The sequence below is a fragment of the Theropithecus gelada genome, chromosome 16 (assembly GCF_003255815.1).
Source record: "Theropithecus gelada isolate Dixy chromosome 16, Tgel_1.0, whole genome shotgun sequence".
In the NCBI taxonomy this organism is placed as follows: domain Eukaryota; kingdom Metazoa; phylum Chordata; class Mammalia; order Primates; family Cercopithecidae; genus Theropithecus; species Theropithecus gelada.
Genome location: NC_037684.1, coordinates 30,910,732 through 30,933,066, shown reverse-complemented (window position 1 = coordinate 30,933,066; position 22,335 = coordinate 30,910,732). Strand labels below are relative to the sequence as shown.

At 46.9% G+C, this 22,335-nt stretch overlaps 1 protein-coding gene across 1 annotated transcript; it reads right to left on the bottom strand.

Annotated features, from left to right (window-relative positions):
* Window positions 1-5,358: 5,358 nt before the first annotated feature.
* G6PC (glucose-6-phosphatase catalytic subunit) lies at window positions 5,359-16,696 on the bottom strand. Its single transcript, XM_025362818.1, has 5 exons — window positions 16,403-16,696; window positions 12,934-13,043; window positions 9,693-9,798; window positions 7,874-7,989; window positions 5,359-6,677 (listed from the first exon to the last, which is right to left on the bottom strand). The coding sequence occupies exons 1-5, from the start codon at window positions 16,630-16,632 to the stop codon at window positions 6,166-6,168; spliced, it is 1,074 nt and encodes a 357-aa protein (XP_025218603.1). The 5' UTR covers window positions 16,633-16,696; the 3' UTR covers window positions 5,359-6,165.
* Window positions 16,697-22,335: the final 5,639 nt, after the last annotated feature.

Here is a 22,335-nt window from a genome sequence, read left to right as displayed (position 1 = left end):
TTTTTCTATTATCAAGAAGACACTTGAAAAACTTTTGCATACAAATGGTATAGTCCTATCGTATTCACACAAACAGGCCTTACAGCCTAGTTCAGCAGTTACTGCAGAGTGAAGTCAATGAATATTAATAATTCAGCAGCTAAAGTCATGATTTTCAGAAAACAAGTCAGCAAATTTTGACAAGTCGCAAACAATGAGTCAATTAATTACAGCTGGAATTTCAGATATGCAGACATGTCTGCAAATGAAATGTTCCTGGAACGCCTGTTGGACAAACAAAGACATTGGCAATGCAAATGGAGGAGTGCACTGAAAGTTCCTCACATAAAATCTGACCACCTGGCTGGGTGAGGTGGCTCACACCTGTAATCCCTGCACTTTGGGAGGCTAAGGCAAGAGGATTGCTTGAGCCCAGGAGTTGGAGACCAGCCTGGGCAACATAGTGAGACCTTGTCTCTACAAAAAAAAAACAAAAACAAAAAACAACCAGATGTGGTGGTGTGTGCCTGTGGTTGCCAAACAGTGGAAACAAGCCAGTTACCCATCAACTAATTAACAAATATTTATTTATTTATCATTCATTCATTCATTCATTCAATCAGGCTTTTGCTCTGTTGCCTAGGTTGGAGTGCAGTGGCTTACTGCAGCCTCCATCTCAACCTCAAGCCATCCTTCCACCTCAGCCTCCTGAGTAGCTGAGACTACAGGCATGTGCCACCATGCCCAGCTAATCTTTTAGTATTTGTAGACACAGGTCTCCCTGTGTTGCCCAGGCTGGTTTTGAACTCCTAGGCTCAAGTAATCCTCCTGCCTCAGCCTCCCACAGTGCTGAGATTACAGATGTGAGCCACCATGCCTGGCCTGATAAACAGATAAATGTGGTATATTCATACAATGTAATATATTCATACAATGGAATATTACTTGTCCATAAAAAGAAATGGAGTACCAATACATGTTACAACACAGATAAACCTTGAAAACATCATGCTAAGTGAAAGAGGCTAGACACAAAAGGCCACATATTGTAGGAGTCTATTTATATGAAATGCCCCAAATAGGCAAATCTATGAGACAGAAAGTAGATTAGTGGTTACCTAGGCTTGAGTGGGTTGGAGTAGAATGAAAACCACTGAATTGTACACTTTAAATGAGTGAATTGTATGGTATTGTGAATTATATCTCAAGCTGTCATACAATTTTTTTTTTTTTTTTGAGATGGAGTTTCACTCTTGTTGCCCAGGTTGGAGTGCAATGGTGCAATCTGGGCTCACCACAACCTCTGCATCCTAGGTCCAAGCGATTCTCCTGCCTCAGCCTCCTGAGTAGCTGGGATTACAGGCATGTGTCACCCCGCCTGGCTAATTTTTTGTATTTTTAGTAGAGATGGGGTTTCACCATGTTGGCCAGGCTGGTCTTGAACTCCTGACCTCAGGTGATCCGCCTGCCTTGGCCTCCCAAAGTGCTGGGATTACAGGCATGAGCCACCGTGCCTGGCCTTGTTATACATTTTTTTAAAGGTGTTTTTTAAAGGTGTTACAATTTTGTTAAAAATCAAAAACATGGCTGGGTGCAGTGGCTCATGCCTGTTATCCCAGCACTTTGGGAGGCTAAGGCAGGAGGATGCTTGAGACCCCGTTTCTACAAAAAATAAAAAAATTAGCCAGGCATGGTGGTATGCATCTGTAGTCCCAGCTATTCGGGAGGCTGAGGCTGGAGGATCGTTTGAGCCCCACGAGTTGGAGGTTGCAGTGAGTTGAGATTGTGCCATTGTGCCCCCACGTGGGTGACAGAGTGAGACTTCATCTAGAATAGAATGACACGGAATGGAACGGAACGGAACGGAATGGACTCCAGAACCACAAAAACCTAAGCCTTTGGTCTATGTGTGCTGTGGCAGCACTGGTCCAGGCAGCAGAAGTTGGACTTCCTTAATGGGTCTATTTTCCTTGGGCATTAATAGAATTGCATTGTGTGTGTGTGTGTGTGTGTGTGTGTGTGTGTGTGTGTGTGTGTGTNATAGAATTGCTGTGTGTGTGTGTGTGTGTGTGTGTGTGTGTGTGTGTGTGTGTGTGTTTATATCATCCTCAAGCCTACCACCTGAAAACTGATACACTGCTAGAACATTCTACCAAATTATGCCATAACATGACATGGACCTTGCTTTAAAACTGTCATCAGTCACTTAAATTTGCCTCACAAACCATTTCTAAAGTGGACATAAATCTATAACTTGGGGAATAGATGAGTGATCAAATTGTTCTGTCTAATAAGCCAGCTGTAGGCCGGGCACGGTGGCTCACGCCTGTATTTCCAGCACTTTGGGAGGCTGAGAGGGGTGGATCACGAGGTCAGGAGGTCGAGACCATCCTGGCTAACATGGTGAAACCCGTCTCTACTAAAAATACAAAAAACTAGCCGGGCGTGGTGGTGGGCGCCTGTAGTCCCAGCTACTCGGGAGGCTGAGGCAGGAGAATGGCGTGAACCCGGGAGGCAGAGCTTGCAGTGAGCCGAGATCGCGCCACTGCACTCCAGCCTGGGAGACGAGCGAGACTCCGTCTCAAAATAAATAAATAAATAAATTAATTAATTAAATAAATAAAATAAGCTGGCTATATTACAAAATGATTATTTTGTATCTGGGATTACAGGCTTGAGCCACAGCGCCCCGCCCAGACTGCCTGCTGCTTCTTCTTTTTTTTTTTTTTTCTGAGACAGGGTCTCACTCTGTCACCCAGGCTGGAGTGCAGTGGCATAATCTCGGCTCACTACAACCTCTGCCTCCTGAGCTCAGTGGATCCTCCCACCTCAGCCACCTGAGTAGTTGGGACCACAGGCATGCATCACCACGCTTGGCTAATGTTTTGTGTTTTTGGTAGAGATGGGGTCTCACCATGTTGCCCAGACTAGTCTCGAACTCCTGACCTCAGGCGATCTGCCACCTCAGCCTCCCAAAGTGCTGGGATTGCAGGTGTGAGCCACCATGCTCAGCCCAGACTGCCTGATCCTTAACCTATTTCCACCATTCTGGACAAGATGCCTAACCCCTCCAGACCTATTTGTAATATGAGGATAAATGACAGTAGCCAAATCACAGAGATGCTGGGAGAACCAAGCGAGTTAATTGTATAAACAAAGTACATAGAACAGAGTCTGGGATAAAGTTAGCACTCAATAAACTTTATCTGTTATGTTTCCTTATCAACCTCATAAACTTCAGGGAGTGGGGGCAGTATTTACTTTCTGGCAGACCTCTCTTATAAGGATCTTGGACTTGGTCCTTGGAAGCAAATAGATTATCAAGGATGGGGCTGTGCCTCAGCAGTAGGGTTCAGTTCAGACAGATCAAAACCATTTCTGGCCAAGTGCAGTGGCTCACGCTGGAATCCCAGCACTTTGGGAGGCTGAGGCAGGAGGATCACTTGAACCCAGGAGTTCAAGACCAGCCTGGGCAACGTAGTGAGACCCCCCATCTCTATTAAAAAAAAAAAAAAGACTATTTCTTTCTCCCTGGATGGGACCGTTTGATTCTGTGAGGGGCCTAGTTCCCACAATGCCCTCTAAGAGCCCAAATCCAGTAGGAGAATGCAATCTTCCCTGAATATACAGACTCCAGAGTTCTGATGTGAAATAGCAGATCTCACCCTCAGGAAATCCAGGGATACGGTGATGATTTGAGGTCTTTGGAGGTAGAACCCTGCACCCAGGATGAAATAATATCTTAGCAGAGAAACCTGCAATAGCTCCCTTGGTGTTGTGACTGACTCTGTTTAGACTTTCTTGAACTATAACCCAAAATCTTGCTGACAGTGAGTTACTGGATGCTAGAGCTGGCCTAGTCTTGTGTTACTGCAACTTGTGTGCCCTGATTGCTTAGTTTGATAGTGACCCTGCCCATCTACTCTCAAGTTGCAATTTGATGCCATAGAGCAACTCATGCTGACTTGTGGTCTGGTAGCCAATGTTCAGTCTTGGCCAACTCTGAATCTTTCTGGTTCTTTGCTGATTTTGGGCCTTCGTTTATGTGCTCGACTCTGCCTTTGCCCCTGTGGATGCTTTATAAGTCTCCCTATCCCTAATGGGACTCTTGGTCAACTCAGGATAGAGCACTTTTCTTCTCCAAAGGGAAAATGCAGGCACAGAGAAACCAAATTATTCGTTTAGGGAAACAGAGCTAGAAATTTAGTTGGGCCAGAATTAGAAACTTCAGATCACATGGCATCTAAAATATAGTAATTAACAAGACTTCATTCTTAAATAAAATGTTGCTTTAATAAAATACTGCACATATATATTTTTCTTTTCAAAGATATCCTGTTATAAGCAGGATGGTTGTTTTGAATGATAATGTATTATATACTATATAATTAGTAGCAAAAACAAGGACTTTCAAATAAATAGGCTTCAGCTTTTTTTTTGGTGGGGGGCAGTGTGGGGAAGAAATACTCTGCAAATCAGCTGAGACTGAAAAACAGGCAAGGAGGGCCGGGCGCAGTGGCTCATGCCTGTAATCATAGCACCTTGGGAGGCCGAGGCAGATGGATCACTTGAGGTCAGGAGTTTGAGACCAGCCTGGCCAACATGATGAAATCCCATCTCTTCTAAAAATATAAAAATTAGCCTGGCATGGTGGTGCGCGCCGGTAGTCCTAGCTACTGAGGAGGCTGAGACATGAGAATTGCTTGAACCAGGAGGAAGAGGTTGCAATGAGCCAAGATCGTGCCACTGCACTCCAGCCTGGGTGATAGAGTAAGACTCCGTCTCAAAAGAAAAGAAAAGAAAAACAGGCAAGGATGGCTAGCTGGACATAGTGGCTTGCACCTGTAGTCCCAGCTATGCAGGAGGCTGCGGTATGGTGGGAGGATTGCTTAAGCCCAGGAATTCAAGAGCAGCCTGGGCAATGTAGTGAGACCCTGTCTCAAAAAAAAAAAATAAAATAAAGAAAGCATTGACTTTTCCTTTAAGAATGTGCTCTTGGTTGGCTTGGGATAGAGAAAGGAGTCATATTTACCCTCTGGGAATCAAAAGAAACACTGGAGTGACCTCTGAGAGAGAAATCCTGGCCCTACCCTTGTCATTCTGCCCAAGATTTCAGAGCCTAATTGAAACATACAAAAGCACCACCAGAGTTGCCCTCTAGCCATCTGAAGATCCAGTGGGGTGGATGTGGAGCCAGTGGAAAAATCTGGAAAAAGCAGAGCTGGGGGTTATAAGGAGGATGATGTAATGTGATAGAGGATATGTCAGCTATACCTGAATGTTCGGACCTAGTGCAATATCTGGGTCACTGCAGCCATTCAGAAATCCAAGGAAATACAAAGACCGTGTATGCACAGTAAAAAAATACTAGAAGCAGAATTACCCCACTAACCACCTATTAATTATACTCACGCTGGTCCCCCATTACTGAGAGTGCATTACTATATAATTAAAGCCATTTAGACATGGCTTGGCATAGCACTTGCATGATACGCTACATACTAAAAACTCCTCCTTATGTAGCCTTTTTTTCTTATCAGATTCAGAGCTCCTTTCTCCTTTTCTTGGTAAGGATGAACATAGGTAGAAAATTCTCAGTTAGGATCTCCAGCCTGGGCTTGTGATCTGACCCTACCTGGAAGTCTTACTTTTGTATATCTGACAGAAGAACAAGTAAGTCAGTCTTCAGGGGAAAATCCAGAACAACCCAACTTCTAGCATCAGGTCTTTCTCAATAGCTTTTCATTAGCTTTTCAAAAACGTCACCCAATATGATTAGGATTGTAAAAGAGGAGCACCTGAGCTGACAGCACCTCTGGCCTCAAAATGGGCTGGCAGAAGACCATTCAAAGATACAATGGGCTGTTCCAATGGGAGTGAGCTCCCTACCTGTGAGAGTATTCAAGTAGAGAGAGGAGGACCTCCTAGCAGGAAACTGGCTTATGCTGGGAGGATGTATGTGATATGGCACCTCCATCTGAGAGAGTCTACGCTGAGGGCAGGCTGGAGTCACACATAGGAATAAGCCAGGCGACCCTCCAATCTGCCATCTGTGATTTAATTTCACAATGGCAGAATGGATGGCATGTTACTTGCTCCAAATACCAGCACCCATTGCTTCAAATACTAGTCCCCCTCAATCCCTGGCACAGTTGTTGACTTGAAATACTGAAGACTCCACATCCCTTACAATGACTTCTTGTGTGGCTGGCCCAGGACCTGGGCGAGGCAGTAGGGGATGACACTGACGGATGCCAGGGGCACTACCGCACTCTTGCAGAAGGACAAGACGTAGAAGACCAGCTCGACTTGGGACGGGGGTTTCAAGGAGTCAAAGAGGTGCAGGAGGACGAGGGAGGCTACAATAGAGCTGAGGCGGAATGGGAGCCACTTGCCGAGTTTCCCCTTGCAGCTTTCCCTGTACATGCTGGAGTTGAGAGCCAGCCCCAGGCCAAAGAGGGTGCCCAGGTTCTTGAGGAGGCTGGCAAAGGGCGTGGTGTCAATGTGGACCCATTCTGGCCGCTCGCACCACCTCTGGGCTTTCTCCAGAGTCCATAGGAGGTCTACACCCAGTCCCTTAAGCAGCAGATAAAATCCGATGGCGAAGCTGAACAGGAAGAAGGTAATGAGAAAATATTTCTTGAGACTGGCATTATAGATGCTGTGGATGTGGCTGAAAGTTTCTGCAACAGCAATGCCTGAGTGGAAGAAAGAATTACTGTGAGAGATAGGAAGGATCTGGGACCTTTGCTAGAGGTGGGTTTGGAGCAGTGGGTGACATGCCAGCTGTTCTGTGACTGTGGAATTAAATCACAGATGGCAGATTGGAGGGTCGCCTGGCTTATTCGCATGTGTGACTCCAGTCTGCCCTCAACATAGACTCTTTCAGATGGAGGTGCCATATCACGTACATTCTCCCCCCATACGCAAATTTCCTACCAGGAGGTCCTCCTATCTCTACTTGAGTACCCTTAGAGGTAGGGAGCTCACCCCCACTAGAACAGTCCATTTTATCTTTGAATGGAATTGATTGCTGAATAGTTCTTCCTTGTCTGTGTGAAACTGGTCCCCCTCTAATACTGTCTATTTTCTCAGTTCTTTCTGCAGGAGTTAGTAAATGATGAATCTAGTCCCTCTGTCACACATTTGGACACAGTTATTCTCTCTAACCTAAACATTCCCAGGTTTTTCAAGTGATATGGCTTCCAGGTTCTTCCTCAAACATAGAACCCACTACTAAATGCTGTGTTACTTTTGTGATTACCATGAAACCATCATCTCCCTTGTTCTCAACATTCTTCTTTGAATGCTGCTGTGTTCTGTTCTTACAAATCTCCAGGGGAGAAATTCCACAGTTTTGTTAAGGTCTTATATTCTAGTGCCTCCCACAAAATCTTTCTTATGTTTAACCTAAATCTTGTCTTACCCTTGTTAACTGGATCTAAGAAAACACAGATATTCAAAACTCTGAACCTATAAAAGAGATCAACTGCAGTTATCTATTAGGTTTGCAAATGAATGTATTTAAATAAAGAGCTTTCCTAGGACACCGTGTTAATTTGTTAAATTTGGCAGATTCCCTGAAAAGTAAATTAGGGCCTGTTGAAGATCAGTAAGAAATAAAGATTGTAAAAAGCTCCGAGATTTCAAGCTAATTCAATTTGGTTAGTTCATTTGATGCATGGTAACTTCTACACAATTCATTCTATGGATCTGGGCACTCCTACAGAAATTAATCATTTCAACTTGCTCATTCTTGACTTTGAACCCACAGAAATGCTCACAGTACCGATTACACACAGGATGTGGCTGGAATGCTGGGATTTTGTCCTCATTAGGGGGAGAAATGGAATGGGGTTGGGGGGAGGAGGAAGGGAGTCAGATCAGCCCATACCTGACAGGACTCCGGCAACAACTTGATGAGGAAAATGAGCAGCAAGGTAGATTCGTGACAGACAGACGTTCAGCTGCACAGCCCAGAATCCCAACCACAAAATGACATTCAAGCACCTGCAACAGAAGAGGCAACCATAACAGAACACAGGTGCAGACCCTTCAGAAAAGAAAACAGCCCCGGCAGGAATGTTGGAGCCTAGCAAACTTAGGTGCTCTCAGTGGAATTTTTGTAAATTAAAGCCGGTACTCAAAAGCCCAAAGATGCCTGTTGGGGGCTGGGTGCAGTGGCTCTTACCTGTAATCCCAATACTTTGGGAGGCCAAGGTGAGAGGATCACTTGAGGCCAGGAGTTCAAGACCAGTTTAGGCAACATAGCAAGACCCCTGTATCTTTAAAAAAAAATCAAAATTGACCAGGCACGGTGGCTCACGCTTGTAATCCCAGCACTTTGGGAGGCCGAGGTGGGTGGATCACTTGAGGTCAGGAGTTTGAGACCAGCCTGATCAACAGGTGAAACCCCTTCTCTACTTAAAAAAAAAAAAAAAAAAATTACAAAATTAGCCGGGTGTGATGCTGCATGCCTATAATCCCAGCTACTTGAGAGGCTGAGGCAGGAGAATTGCTTGAACCCAGGAGGTGGAGGTTGCAGTGAACCGAGATCACACCATTGCACTCTAGCCTGGGCAACAACAGCGAAACTCCATCTCAAAAATAATAATAATAATAATAAAAAGTAGGCCGGGCACAGTGGCTCACGCCTGTAATCCTAACACTTTGGGAGGCTGAGGCGGGCGGATCACTAGGTCAGGAGTTCGAGACCAGCCTGGTCAATATGGTGAAACCCCATCTCTACTAAAAATACAAAAATTAGCCGGGTGTGGTGGCACGAGCCTGTAGTCCCAGCTACTCGAGAGGCTGAGGCAGAAGAATAGCTTGAACCCAGGAAGCAGAAGTTGCAGTGGGGCGAGATTGCGCCACTGCACTCCAGCCTAGGCGACAGAGCGAGACTCCGTCTCAAAAAAAAAAAAAAAGAAAGATGCCTGTGGCAAGTGGTGAACCCTTGTGTATATGAATTTTAACCTCCCTGTTTTATCTATTTGATAATTAAGGATTTGCATGGGCTGGCACCATGGCTCACGCCTGTAATCCCAATATTTTAGGAGGCTGAGGCAAGCCAATTGCTTGAGATCAAGACCAGCCTGAGCCTGGGCAACATTGCAGAACCCGGTCTCTACAAAAAGATACGAGAAATTAGCTGGGTGTGGTGTGTGGCCTGTGGTCCCAGCTACTCAGACGGCTGAGGTGGGAGGATCGCTTGAGCCTGGGAGGTAGAGGTTGCAGTGAGCCGTTACCGTTTCACTGCACTTCAGCCTGGATGACAGACGAGACCCCGTTTCAAAAACAAAAATAAAAAGGATTTGCACTGTGGCTGCACACCCGGAATTCTCTGTAAGAGGAATATCTTCTGTTTCTCTGGTTATTTTAACCTGAGTGGGCGACTCTGTGGTTGGTACAGACATGGGTTTTTATTTAAGCCCTACTGCTACCTCACTACCTGATTTTTATAAGTCCCTTTATGGTGTTGGGCCTTGTTTCCTTATCTGTAAATCAAGAGATTGCACTACTGGATCCCTTTCAGCCCAAACATTCCGTGACTCTGAGTTTCACCCTTATCCAAACTGCCACAACTCTGAATCAGTGCCTGCCCAGGTGTGGGAGCGGGCTAGGGGTATGTGAGGAAGAGCACGTGGTGTGTCAGCTACAGAGAGAGCCGCCTCCTGCCCTCCACCACCTACACCCCAGTGGTGAGTTCTTACCGAAATCTGTAGGTCGGCTTTTTCTTTCCCCGAAAGATGGAAAGAGTAGATGTGACCATCACGTAGTATACACCTGCTGTACCCATGGCATGGCCAGAGGGGCTCCCTAAAGGGCAGGAAAGAGAATGAGTACAGGTGAAAAAGTCCTCATCTGGGAGACAGCGCATCATTTACCCAGCCATCCCCCTATCCACCTGTCTACCCATTCATACATCTGTTTACCCCCCAATCCATCCACGCATCTTCCCATCTATTCGTTATCCATAAGTCATTTATTTAACAAATTTCCATCTACTATGCACCAAGCATTGTGCAAGGCTCTGGGAATACAATGGTGAGCAAAACCAGAGAGGGTCCCTGCTCTTGCAGTTAAATGCAGTCTGGAGATTACACAAAGAATCAGTATACTGGGCGTACAATTACAAACTGATCTGCCCTCCACATCTTCTGTTCCTTCTCACCTTGCACACTCTTCTGGCTACACTGGCCTCATTGCTTTCCTTTAAACACACCAAGCACGTTCCCACCTTAGGGCTTTTGCATGGCGATCCTCTCTGGCCAGACAGCCCTTCATAGCTCTTCTGCCAGAAACTTACTCCCTTACATCCTTTAAGACTTGACTGAGATCTCACATTCTCAGTGAGTCCTACTCTGACCACGCTATCTAACCCTGCCTGCAACTGGTTCCGTTTTTTGTTTTGTTGTTTGTTTTTTAGAGATGGGGTCTTGCTCTGTCTCCTAGGCTGCAGTGCAGTGCCATGATCATAGCTCACTGCAGCCTTGACCTCCTGGACTCAAGCAATCCTCCCGCCTCAGCCCCTTGAGTAGCTGGGACCACAGGTGCACACCACCACACCCAGCAATTTTTTTTTTTTTTTTTTTTGAGACGGAGTCCCGCTCTGTCACCCAGGCTGGAGTGCAGTGGCCGGATCTCAGCTCACTGCAAGCTCCGCCTCCCGGGTTTACGCCATTCTCCTGCCTCAGCCTCCCAAGTAGCTGGGACTACAGGTGCCTGCCACCTTGCCCGGCTAGTTTTTTTGTATTTTTTAGTGGAGACGGGGCTTCACCATGTTAGCCAGGATGGTCTTGATCTCCTGACATCGTGATCCGCCCGTCTCGGCCTCCCAAAGTGCTGGGATTACAGGCTTGAGCCACCGCGCCCGGCCACCAGCAAATTTTTAAAATGTGTTGTGTTTATTTGTTTGTTTTTGCCCAGGCTGGTTTTGAACACCTGGGCTCAAGCAATCCTCCCACCCTTGGCCTCCCAAAGTGTTGGGATTATAGGTGTGCGCCACCATGCCCAGTCTGGTTCCTATCCCATTCTTAATTCCTCTACCCTGAGAGACAGAGGGTCCTGAGATGTGCCGCCCAGACCTCCCTCCTGAACTGCAGGACTTATTTCGTAGCTGTTGAGAGTGTGATGGCAGATGGCTCTCTGCTCTCAGCCTTCTCCGGGCATTGCCCTGGGCTAAAGAGAGTCGCTTTGATCAAGGTTACGCTCTCCCCGGGATCTGATTCCCTTGACCCAACTGGGGCCAACTCTGAGGAGCCATCCCCAGCTTCAGAGCTCCCTGTGGAGTTGGATGAGGCAGAATCACAACCGGACCTCTCCTTATGCCCTGTTCCTGTTCCTTCCCTTCTACAAGTATAGTTCCTCGGAGTATCTAAACTCCTGCATGTGAACCTCCATTTCAGCCTGCTTTCCAGGAAACCCCATAGATAAATAAAGGCTTTCTTTCCTCCCTCCCTCCCTCCCTCCCTTCATTCCTCCCTTCCTTTCTGCCTCCCTTCCTCCCTCCCTTCTTCTTCCCTGTAACTAATTATATACCTTGGGTAATTCATTTAAACTTTTTTTTTTTTTTTTTTTTTTTTTGAGACAGAATCTTTCTCTGTTGCCCAGGCTGGAGTGCAGTGGCACAATTTTGGCTCACTGCAACCTCTACCTCCCGGGTTGAAGTGATTCTCCTGCCACAGCCTCCTGGGTAGCTGGGATTACAGGTGCCTGCCACCACACCCGGCTAAGTTTTTGTATTTTTTTTTTATTAGTGATGAGATTTTACCATGTTGGCCAGGCTGGTCTTGAACCCCTCACCTCAGGTGATCCACCCACCTCAGCCTCCCAAAGTGCTGGGAATACAGGTGTGAGCCACCGTGCCTGGCCTATCCTACATATTAATAGTTTACTTTTTTCTTGAGACAGAGTCTCCTTCTGTACTCAGGCTGGAGTGCAGTGGCCCGATCTTGGTTCACTGCAACCTCTGCCTCCTAGGTTCAAGCAGTTCTCCTGCCTCAGCCTCCCAGGTAGCTGAGACTACAGGCATGTGCCATCACGCCTGACCAATTTTTGCATTTTTAGTAGAGACAGCATTTTACAATGTTGGCCAGGCTGGTCTTGAACTCCCGACCTCAGGTGATCTACCCACCTTGGCCTCCGAAAGTGCTGGGATTACAGGCATGAACCACCACGCCTGGCCTAGTTTACTTATTTATTACAATTTTTGTATATTTCACCTCCTCTATTCAGATTTCAGCTCCACAAGGGCAGGGATCTTTGTGTCTGTGAGGTATCCCTAGCACATAGAACAGCGTAGAGCTCCCAGTAGGTGCTTGGTAAGTAACAGCTGAATGAGTGAATGCTCTGAGGTGAATGAATGGTCTGTGAGAGCGAATAACTAAGGGACCTTCCCTAGTTTTGGGGTCAGGAAAGGGTCTCTGAGGAAGGGATGCTAGTACCTTAGAGGGTACTAGTCTCAGAGGGCAGCTGAGACTTTAGGGCAAGGGAGGGGGCTTCCTATTACATACTGAAAATGAAATCTATCATTTGATTTGACAGTACCCATCTGGCTGTAACTAATAAAACGTAGGCATGCGAGGGATTGGACAGTCAGCTCAGGAGGGCACATCCAGTGGGCCGGGCCATTGGGAAGGACCCCCAGGAGCTCAGGCTTCTGCCCCCGCCTTTCTCAGGACACAGCGCTGCAGGGCAGTGACTCTCATGAGCCTTTGCCCGTGGGTGCCCGTACCTCTCTGGACTCCACCCAGTTTCTGTAACAGGCAGATTTCCAATACTACTGTGCTATTCAGGAAAGCATTGCTGAAGTGAATTAATTTGTGCCAATTGAAGAGCATGACAAAAGTACAAAGGAATGGCTTTCCTCATGTGCCCTCAAGGTCAGTTTCATCCATAACAGATGAACAAGGTCCACCCAGCTTCTGTCTCTACAGGGGCTGGGATGCTTACCTGGTCCAGTCTCACAGGTGACAGGGAACTGCTTTATCAGGGGCACAGAAGTGTTGCCGTAGTAGTTGGTGTCCAAAACCCACCAGTATGGACGCTGTCCAAAGAGAATCCTATGGAGAAACAGAACGAGTTTCTGGGGTTACTGAATGAACGCTTTTGCCCAAAGCCCACACCTTCAAGAAGAGTGTAGCTTGAGAAGGATTTCACATGTTGCCTCTAGAAGGGAGAACTGGGTGGCTGGGGAGAAGTGTGAGAGGGAGATGTTTCATGACACATCCTTATATATGTAACTTCATTTTGAACTGTTTGTTTGAATGTATTTCCTTCCTTCCTTCCTTCCTTCCTTCCTTCCTTCCTTCCTTCCTTCCTTCCTTCCTTCCTTTCTCTCTCTCTTTTTTTCTTTCTTTCTTTCCTTCCTTCCTTCCTTCTTTTTTTTTTTTTGAGACAGGATCTGGCTCAGTAACCCAGTCTGGAGTGCAGTGGCGCAATCTCAGCTCATTGCAACCTCTACCTCCTGGGCTCCTCCCACCTCAGCCTCCTGAATAGCTGGGACTACAGGTGTGTGCCATCACACCTAGCTAGTTTTTGTATTTTTAGTAGAGATGGGGTTTGACCATGTTGCCCAGGCTGGTCTCCATCTCCTGAACTCAGGCAGTGCTCCCACCTCGGCCTCCCAAAGTACTGGGATTACAGGCATGAGCCACTGCGCCTGACTGTATGATCTATTTAAACACAAATAATGAAGCCCAAGATTCTGAACTCCGGGCAGGTGCGGTGGCTCACACCTGTAATCCCAGCACTTTGGGAGGCCGAGGAGGGCGGATCGCATGAGGTCAGGAGTTTCAGACCAGCCTGGCCAACATGGTGAAACACTGTTTCTACCAAAAAATATAAAGAATTAGCCAGGTGTGGTGGTGCGTGACTTTAATCCCAGCTACTCAGGAGGCTAAGGCAGGAGAATCACTTGAACCTGGGAGGCGGAGGTTGCAGTAAGCCGAGATTATGCCACTGCACTACAGGCTGGGCGACAGAGCGAGACTCCATGTCAAAAAAAAAAAAAAAAAAAAAAGATCCTGAAATCCATATAATGGCAGCTATGTGACTTTTTTTTTTTTTTTTTTTAACCTCAAGCAGTATTTGTCCTGGAAGAATGCATATGGAACTAGAGTTTGAAACTTGGACTTGCATATAGCATGGGTTCCCTCAGGCCTCAAGGAATCTTGCATTTCCTCTGACATCAGAGAATGTACTCCAGCCCCTAGGACGAGCTCCCCCAGGAAACATGGCCTGCATTTCCATCAGAATTGCTCTCTGTAAGGATGTATATAGCTTTGGAATCCTCTCTGCTTTGAAACAGAGTGTCTCAGACAAACCACTTCCCCTTTAAAAGCACTAGATGTATCTTTCACTGTGGAAATAGGTGTCAACTGTCAGTCAGGATGCCTTTTATCCCCTGTGACGGTGGAATAGTGATTTCTCACCGAAATCAGGGAGAGCCACTAACTCTGACCTCCACCAACCCAGAGAGATTGCATGGTTCTTCAATGGAGATCAGATGTTTGGAATAACACTTCATCTTCTTATTTTTTAGAATCATGTGGCTGGGTGTGGTGGCTCACGCCTGTAATCCTAGCACTTGGGGAGGCCAGGGCAGGCGAATCATGAGGTCAGGAGTTTGAGACCAGCCTGGTCAACATCGTGAAACCCCGTCTCTAATAAAAATACAAAAAAATTAACCGGCCGGGCGTGGTGGCTCAAGCCTGTAATCCCAGCACTTTGGGAGGCCGAGACGGGCGGATCACGAGGTCAGGAGATCGAGACCATCCTGGCTAACACAGTGAAACCCCATCTCTACTAAAAAAAAAAATACAAAAACTTAGCCGGGCGAGGTGGCAGGCGCCTGTAGTCCCAGCTACTCGGGAGGCTGAGGCAGGAGAATGGCGTGAACCCGGGAGGCGGAGCTTGCAGTGAGCTGAGATCCGGCCACTGCACTCCCGCCTGGGTGACAGAGCGAGACTCCGTCTCAAAAAAAAAAAAAAAAAAAAAAAAAAATTAGCCGGGCATGGTGGCGGGCGCCTGTAATCCCAGCTACTCAGGAGACTGAGGCAGGAGACTCACTTGAACCCGAATGGCAGAGGTTGCAGTGAGCTGAGATCACGCCATTGCACTCCAGCCGGGTGATACTGCAAGACTCCGTCTCAAACAAATGAAAGAGAGAGAGAGAGAGAGAGAGAGAGGGAGGGAGGGAGAGAGAGAGAAAGACAGAAAGAGAGAGAGAAAGAGAAAGACAGAGAGAGAGAAAGAAAAGAAAAGAGAAAAGAAAAGAAAAGAAAGAAAGAAGCCATAATGGGAATGTTTATGTGGTAGAAAACTGGCAAATGCTAAACTCAGGGCTTTTTCCCCCCCACAAAGAGTCAGTTTATCAGCACTGGATGTAACATAGTTCTTAAGTGCATTGCTGCGGAAGCCAGCCTGCCTGCCTGGGCTTCTGTCCTGGCTCAGCATGTACTAACCTCGTTGGCCTAATCATTTAACTCAGCACCTTGGTCTCTGCATCTACTATTTCTGTAAATAGCAGTAACTACCTCACAGAAAAGCACATAGCACATGGCCTGGCATGTACTGTTTAGTAAATGTTAACCCTGATTATTATTAAGCTGCCAGAGATAACCTATTTGTAGATTATAAAACAGAAACTCAGATAATTGATATGACTTGCCAAGGACATGTAGTTGGTGGGTGGTAGAACGAGGGCTGGAGCCTGGTTCCCAGGGTGACTTTTCATTACCCCACAAAACAGGCTGTTGAATCATCTGTTTCCTTTTTTCATACAGCATACATCCTCTTTTTTTTTTTTTTTTTTTGAGACAGGGTCTTACTCTGTTGCCCAGGCTGGAATGCAGTGGCATGATCTCAACTCACTGCAACCTCCTCCGCCTCTCACCTCAGCCGCCTGAGTAGCTGGGACTACAGGTGCACACCACCACGCCCAGCTAATTTTCGTAATGTTTTTGTAGAGATGGAGTATCCTTGTGTTGCCCAGGCTGGTCTTGAACTCCTGAGTTCGCCCAGGAGTGATTCGCCCACCTCGGCCTCCCAAAGTGCTGGGATTACTGGTGTGAGCCACCATGCCTGGCCCCATACATCTTTCTTTATGTTACCTCTTCTGCTTCACACTAAGAAAACTCTTTGCTCAAAGCCTATATAATTCAGACTTTTCACGAAATTCAACTGTCCTACCCTTTAACCCATATGAAATAGGCTTTCCTGTATTTTCAACTCACTGGTAGGATTTTTTCTGTCTTCCCCCTTTATGTAGATAATCCAAAGTCAGAGAGAAGGGTTGGGAGGATGAGTAGCCCGTGGCTTCCTGAATAGCCTGGGGGAAAGCAACTTCTGATGGACAGATATTTCCAGAGCGAATGCCAGCCTCTTTTTCTTGCCGATCTCCTCTCTATATGGTTCTTACCACTTAAAGACGAGGTTGAGCCAGTCTCCAATCACCGCTACCCAGAGGAGTTTAATGCCCACAGCTTCCTGAAGATGGAACCAGATGGGGAAGAGGACGTAGAAGGCATTCCTGAGGTCTGCAATCACGGACACCAAGATGAACCAGTCCTGGGAGTCTTGGTAATTCACCTGGAGGTAGTGCGTTGACTGGATCCCAAAGTCATGGAGAACATTCATTCCTTCCTCCATCCTCGTTTCCCTTGGCACCTCAGCAGAGCCCTTGCAGTTATTCCAGGCTTGGTGGTGATTGCTCTGCTATCAGTCTGTGCCTTGCCCCTGTTTTATATGCCCTGTATCCAGTATTCAGGTCAACCCAGCCCTGATCTTTGGACTCAAAAACCACTTTTGTCTAAAATGTATTGATCAAAGGTGCATCACCAGTAGGTTGATGCGAACATGTTCAGGGTGATTTACGTAAAATAGAAAAACAGGCACACAAAAACAGCCTGATCGGCCATGTACTCAGCAGGGCCAATGATTAACTTTGGCATGCTTCTTGGCAGTGCAAGGGGCTGCCCTCCTGGTCCCCGAAACCAGGCCAGAGACACAGGACAGAGTCTACATCCACGATGATTCTTGCAAAGATGTCAGATTTTCTATGCCTGCAACTGTACTTATTTGGGGACAAAGAAAAATCTTAGTGCTCTAGCTGCTCAAGTTTTAAGTTCTTAATTTTAAAATTAGTAAGTTCTAGCTGGTTGTGGTGGCTCAAATCTGTAATCTCAGCAATTTGGGAGGCTGAGGTGGGAGGATCCCTTGAAGCCAGGAGTTGGAGACCAGCCTGGGCAACAAAGCAAGACCCCCATCTCTACACAAACATTTAAAAAATTGTTTTGGTGTGTGTGGTGGTGTACTCTTGTAGTCCCAGCTATTCAGGAGGCTGAGGCAGGAGGATTGCTTGAGCCCAGGAACTGGAGGCTGCAGTGAGCTATTGTCCCACCACTGCACTCTAGCCTGGGCAATCGAGCAAGACCCCAATCTCTAAAAAAACAAAACAAAAGAAAAACAACAAATAAAATACAGTAACTTCTATTGTACTGGGGACTGTCATCTTGCTGGCCTTTCCTTAACTGTGTTAGAGTCTAGGGTCTGCCTCTGGTTTGGGAAATCAACCCCCTTCCTGGTATTGGCCTCATATCTCTTAGGATCATAAAGTAATCATTTTTTAATGCAGTGATTAGTTCATTTAATGATCTTAAAGTTACAGCCCTTGGTGTTGTTTTCTTTTTTAAAATTTCTCTCTCTTTTTTTTTTTTTGAGACAGGTTCTCACTCTGTCTCCCAGGCTGGAGTGCAGTGGCATAATCACGACTCACTGCAGCCTCAACCTCTTGGGCTCATGTGATCCTCCTGCCTCAGCCTCCTGAGTAGCTGGGACCACAGGCACACGCCATCATGCCTGGCTAATTTTTCTATCTTTTGTAGAGACGAGGTTTTTCCATGTTGCCCAGGCTGGTCTTCAATTCCTGAGCTCAAGAGATCTGCCAGTCTTGGCCTCCCAAAGCTCTGGGATTACAGGTGTGAACCACCATGCCTGGCCAAGTGCTTTAACTCATACGTTTAAGCAAAAGAATGAATGTATAGTCTTCCTGTGCAACAATATGATGAACATATGGTTCTAAATAAGAATATCAGCAAATTGGTAACTGGAGACTTAAAGACTTTGTTTGAAACTTTCAGTTATTTTTGAAAAAGGGCTTCTATGTTTTGAGCTTTCTTATATATATGTGTGTGTGTGTAGATACACAAAAGAAAGCTCAAGATACACTGTGTGTGTGTGTGTGTGTGTGTGTACTGTATATCAGCCTACAAATAGTAGAGAGACCAAAACCCTCCCACTGAGGTCACAGAGGACTATGAGAGGAACCAGGGAATGAATCAGGTAACAAATTCATGCATTTTTAAAAATACAGCTATTTAATCATGCTTCATATCACTATTATTATTTAATTATTTATTTATTTTTGTAGAAACAGGGTCTCACTATGCTGCCCAGGCTGGTCTCAAATTCCTGGCTTCAAGTGATCTTCCCACCTCACCCTTGCAAAGTGTTGGCATTACAGGCATGAGCCACTGCCTCCAAATTCATGCATTTTTGAGGATAAGAGCCAGGGGGAATAAAATGTTTAAAAACTTGCCTGAATTTCCCATCATTAAGTCCATATTGACATGTAAGGGGTAGCTGGGGACAGAGAAAAGAGACTCAGAGCTAATGAATCTGTGGCAAAGGTTGACAGCATTCCATGCTGGAAATGATTAAAACATCCTCCAGGAGGTATGACCTGGAGTCTCCTCCCCACCCCACCAAGGGCTGCCACCCAGCCCATGCTGACTCCAATTGCCCTTGACTGCATAGTTTCTGCTGGTCCAAGCAACCTTCTTCTGCCACGCCTAACCTTGGAGAGCAGGTAATGTGGTGGTAACTGTGGGTGGGTGCAAAGTAAGCCCATGCGTGGCAGGCAGTGCTGGGGCATGGGGTATATGTGATCTGCACTGTCAGGGCTGCTGGGCCATAGGTAGGGAGCCTCCCTCTACCCAGATAAGCCTCTGTTGTGGAGTAACTATTGCAGTGACCTCTGGGATGAGAGTTTCTATGGTCTGAGGTGAGTCAAGGTGAGTCTAAAAAAATATACAAAGGCCACCGTCTGGGTCATGGCAGGGCAGCTAGGAGCCCGGGTCTCTGAGTCGGGAGGGGTTCTATCATCATGTGCTCAGCACATGGGGAGCAAATGGAGGGCCCTATTTTCTGAGAAGCCTCAGGGAGAATGCCCCTATAGATGAGGAGTTGATAAGTGATGGAGCTGACATCCCACTCTTGGCATCCAGGGGCAGTGGGAGTCTTCCTGGCCGTTGGCCACCAGGCAGGGGGACCCTCTAGATCAGAGCAACCTCATAGTCTTGACATGATGAGCTAGTCCTCACCTTTCCACCTGCCAGCCCCTTTCTGCTTCCTCCAGTATGTTTTTATCTGTGGGAAAACAGGCGAAGCCCCAGCTTGTTAGAAAACTGACTGCATCAAGACACTGTGGATTCTCAAAGGTCTTGTGGATATATGAGGTGAGTGGCTAGAAGTTTTGCTGAGAATCCACTTGTTTATCTGTTTATTTATTTGAGATGGGGTCTCACTCTGTTGCCCAGGCTGTAGTGCGGTGGCACCATCATAGCTCACTGCAGCCTCAATCTCCTGGACTTAAGGTATCCTCTTGCCTCAGCCTCTGGGAAGCTGGGACTACAGGCCCACACCACCAAACCTGGCTAAGTTTCTATTTGTTGTGGAGATGGGGGGGTGGTCTCTGTATGTTGCCCAGACTAGTCTCGAACTCCTGGCCTCAGGTGATCCTCCTGCTTTGGCCTCCCAAAATTCTGGGATTACAGGTATGAGTAACAGCGCCCTGCAGAATCCACTTATTTAAAGAACCATCTCCAGAGAGGGGTTCCCGCCATCTCCCTCTAACTCCTGTTCTTTTCCCTTTTCAAGAAGTGCTCTGGTTTAATTCAACCAACGCTTCCTGAGCAAAGCACCATGCCTGGCTCTCTGAGGAATTACAAGTTAAAAGCCAGGCCGGGCATGTGGCTCACACCTGTAATCCCAGCACTTTGGGAGGCCGAGGCGGGCAGATCACCTGAGGTCAGGAGTTCAAGACCAGCCTGGCCCATACGGTAAAACCCCGTCTCTACTAAAAATACAAAAATTAGCTGGGTATGGTGGGGGGCACCTATAGTCCTAGCTACTCGGGAAGCTGAAGCAGGAGAATCACTTAAACCCGGGAGGTGGAGGTGGCAGTGAGTGGAGATCCTGCCACTGCACTCCAGCCTCAGTGACAGAGCAAGACTGTCTCAAGAAAAAAAAAAAAGTTGCCAGGCGCGGTGGCTCAAGCCTGTAATCCCAGCACTTTGGGAGGCCGAGACGGGTGGATCATGAGGTCAGGAGATCGAGACCATCCTGGCTAACACAGTGAAACCCCGTCTCTACTAAAAAAATACAAAAAAAAACCTAGCTGGGCGAGGTGGCCGGCGCCTGTAGTCCCAGCTACTCAGGAGGCTGAGGCAGGAGAATGGCCTGAACCCGGGAGGCGAGGCTGGCAGTGAGCCAAGATCCAGCCACTGCTCTCCAGTCTGGGCGACAGAGCAAGACTCCGTCTCAAAAAAAAAAAAAAAAAAAGTTAAATCCTAGCTCTCTTCCAGGACTTTGGTGGTCTAGTGGGACAGGGTGGCCTGACATTTACAAAACTATGTAAACTGGAGGATCCTTATGTAAGTGACAAGCTACAAGTCCGCCAAAAGTCACTGACATAAGGCAGATTGATTAATAGGAGAAAAGGAATGCAAATGTATGTAACATGTATACATGGGAGGCTTAAGAATGAAGATCCAACTTCCCAGTGAGGTATGGAAGCTCATCCACCATCTTGAAGTTACAGAAAGAATGGGTGGCTTGGATTCTGTTAAAAACAGGTCATGGGAAGGGGGAGAAGAGGAATTCTATCGAAGGGCAGAGGGAGAATGATTGGATCGAGGAACAAAAATTAACTTGTAAATAGTTCTCCCTGGATTTTAAATGGTCCTCAGAGACAGTCATTATCTTGAAAAAGGGTCATGTTGAGACTCTTTTTATGGCTACATTTTTGGTCTTCTTTCCTGTAATGGATAATGGGATAAAGGAAGGAGGAGAAGAACAATTGTTCTTGTAAGTCAGTCCTATTTTCTTTTTTTTGAGACAGAGTATCACACTTATTGCCCAGACTGGAGTGCAATGGGATGATCTCAGCTCACTGCAACCTCCACCTCCTGGGTTCCACCGGTTCTTATGCCTCATCCCCCCAAGTAGCTGGAATTATAGGCGTGTGTCACCAGGCTCAGCTAATTTTTGTATTTTTAGTAGAGATGGGATTTTGCCATGTTGGCCAGGCTGGTTTTGAACTCCTGACCTCAGGTGATTCACCTGCCTTGGCCTCCCAAAGTGCTGGGATTACAAGTATGAGTCACCACGCCTGGCCAGCCCTATCTTTATAGGCAAAAGATAGGGGGGAAAAATCTCTTCCAGGCTCCCAGGGGTAAAAAAAACCTCTCAAGGGTTTTTTATTTAATATAGTCATGGCCTGGTGCGATGGCTCGCACCTATAAGCCCAGCACTTTGAGAGGCTGAGGTTGGCGGATCACTTGAGCTTAGGAATTTGAGACCAGCCTGGCCAACATGGTGAAACCCCATCTCTACAAAAAATACAATAATTGGCCAGGTGTAATGGCTCACGCCTGTAATCCAAGCACTTTGGGAGGCTGAGGCGGTTGGATCACCTGAGGTCGAGTGTTCGAGACCAGCCTGACCAACATGGTGAAACTCCATCTCTACTAAAAATACAAAAATTAGCCGGGCGTGGTGGCACATGCCTGTAATCCCAGCTACTCAAGAGGCTGAGGCAGGAGAATCGCTTGAACCCAGGAGGTGGAAGTTGCAGTGAGCTGAGATCATATCACTGCACCCTAGCCTGGGCAGCAGAACGAGACTCTGGCCCCCCCGCCACAAAAAAAAAAAATTAGCCCAGCGAGGTGGTGGGCACCTGTAATCCCGGTACTCGGGAGGCTGAGGTGGGAGGATCACTTGAACCTGGGAGGTACAGTGAGTCATGATCATGCCACTGCACTCCTGCTGGGCAACAGAGCAAGACCCTGTCTCAAACAAACAAACAAAAAAAGTACTTATTATATTGGGAGTCATAGTTTGGGGTGACATATTTTGATTTCCTTTGTAGAAATACCAGTGAGGTCCCTATTATTTTGTCCTCAGTAGAGAAGGTTCGTTAATACCCTCTAGGGACATGGCCAGCCAAGTTGGGGAAGGAATGAGGATGGAAAGTCATTCGGACTCCTCTTTGGTAGGCACCCAAGCAAGCCG

Coding starts and splice junctions, on each gene's coding strand:
- G6PC (XM_025362818.1), bottom strand. CDS start 16,632: ATGGAGGAAGGAATGAATGTTCTCCATGACTTTGGGATCCAGTCAACG. Junction 7,990..9,692: donor AAGCCGACCTACAGATTTCG/GTAAGAACTCAC, acceptor CTTCTGTTGCAG/GTGCTTGAATGTCATTTTGT. Junction 6,678..7,873: donor TGTTGCCGGAGTCCTGTCAG/GTATGGGCTGAT, acceptor TCTTCCACTCAG/GCATTGCTGTTGCAGAAACT.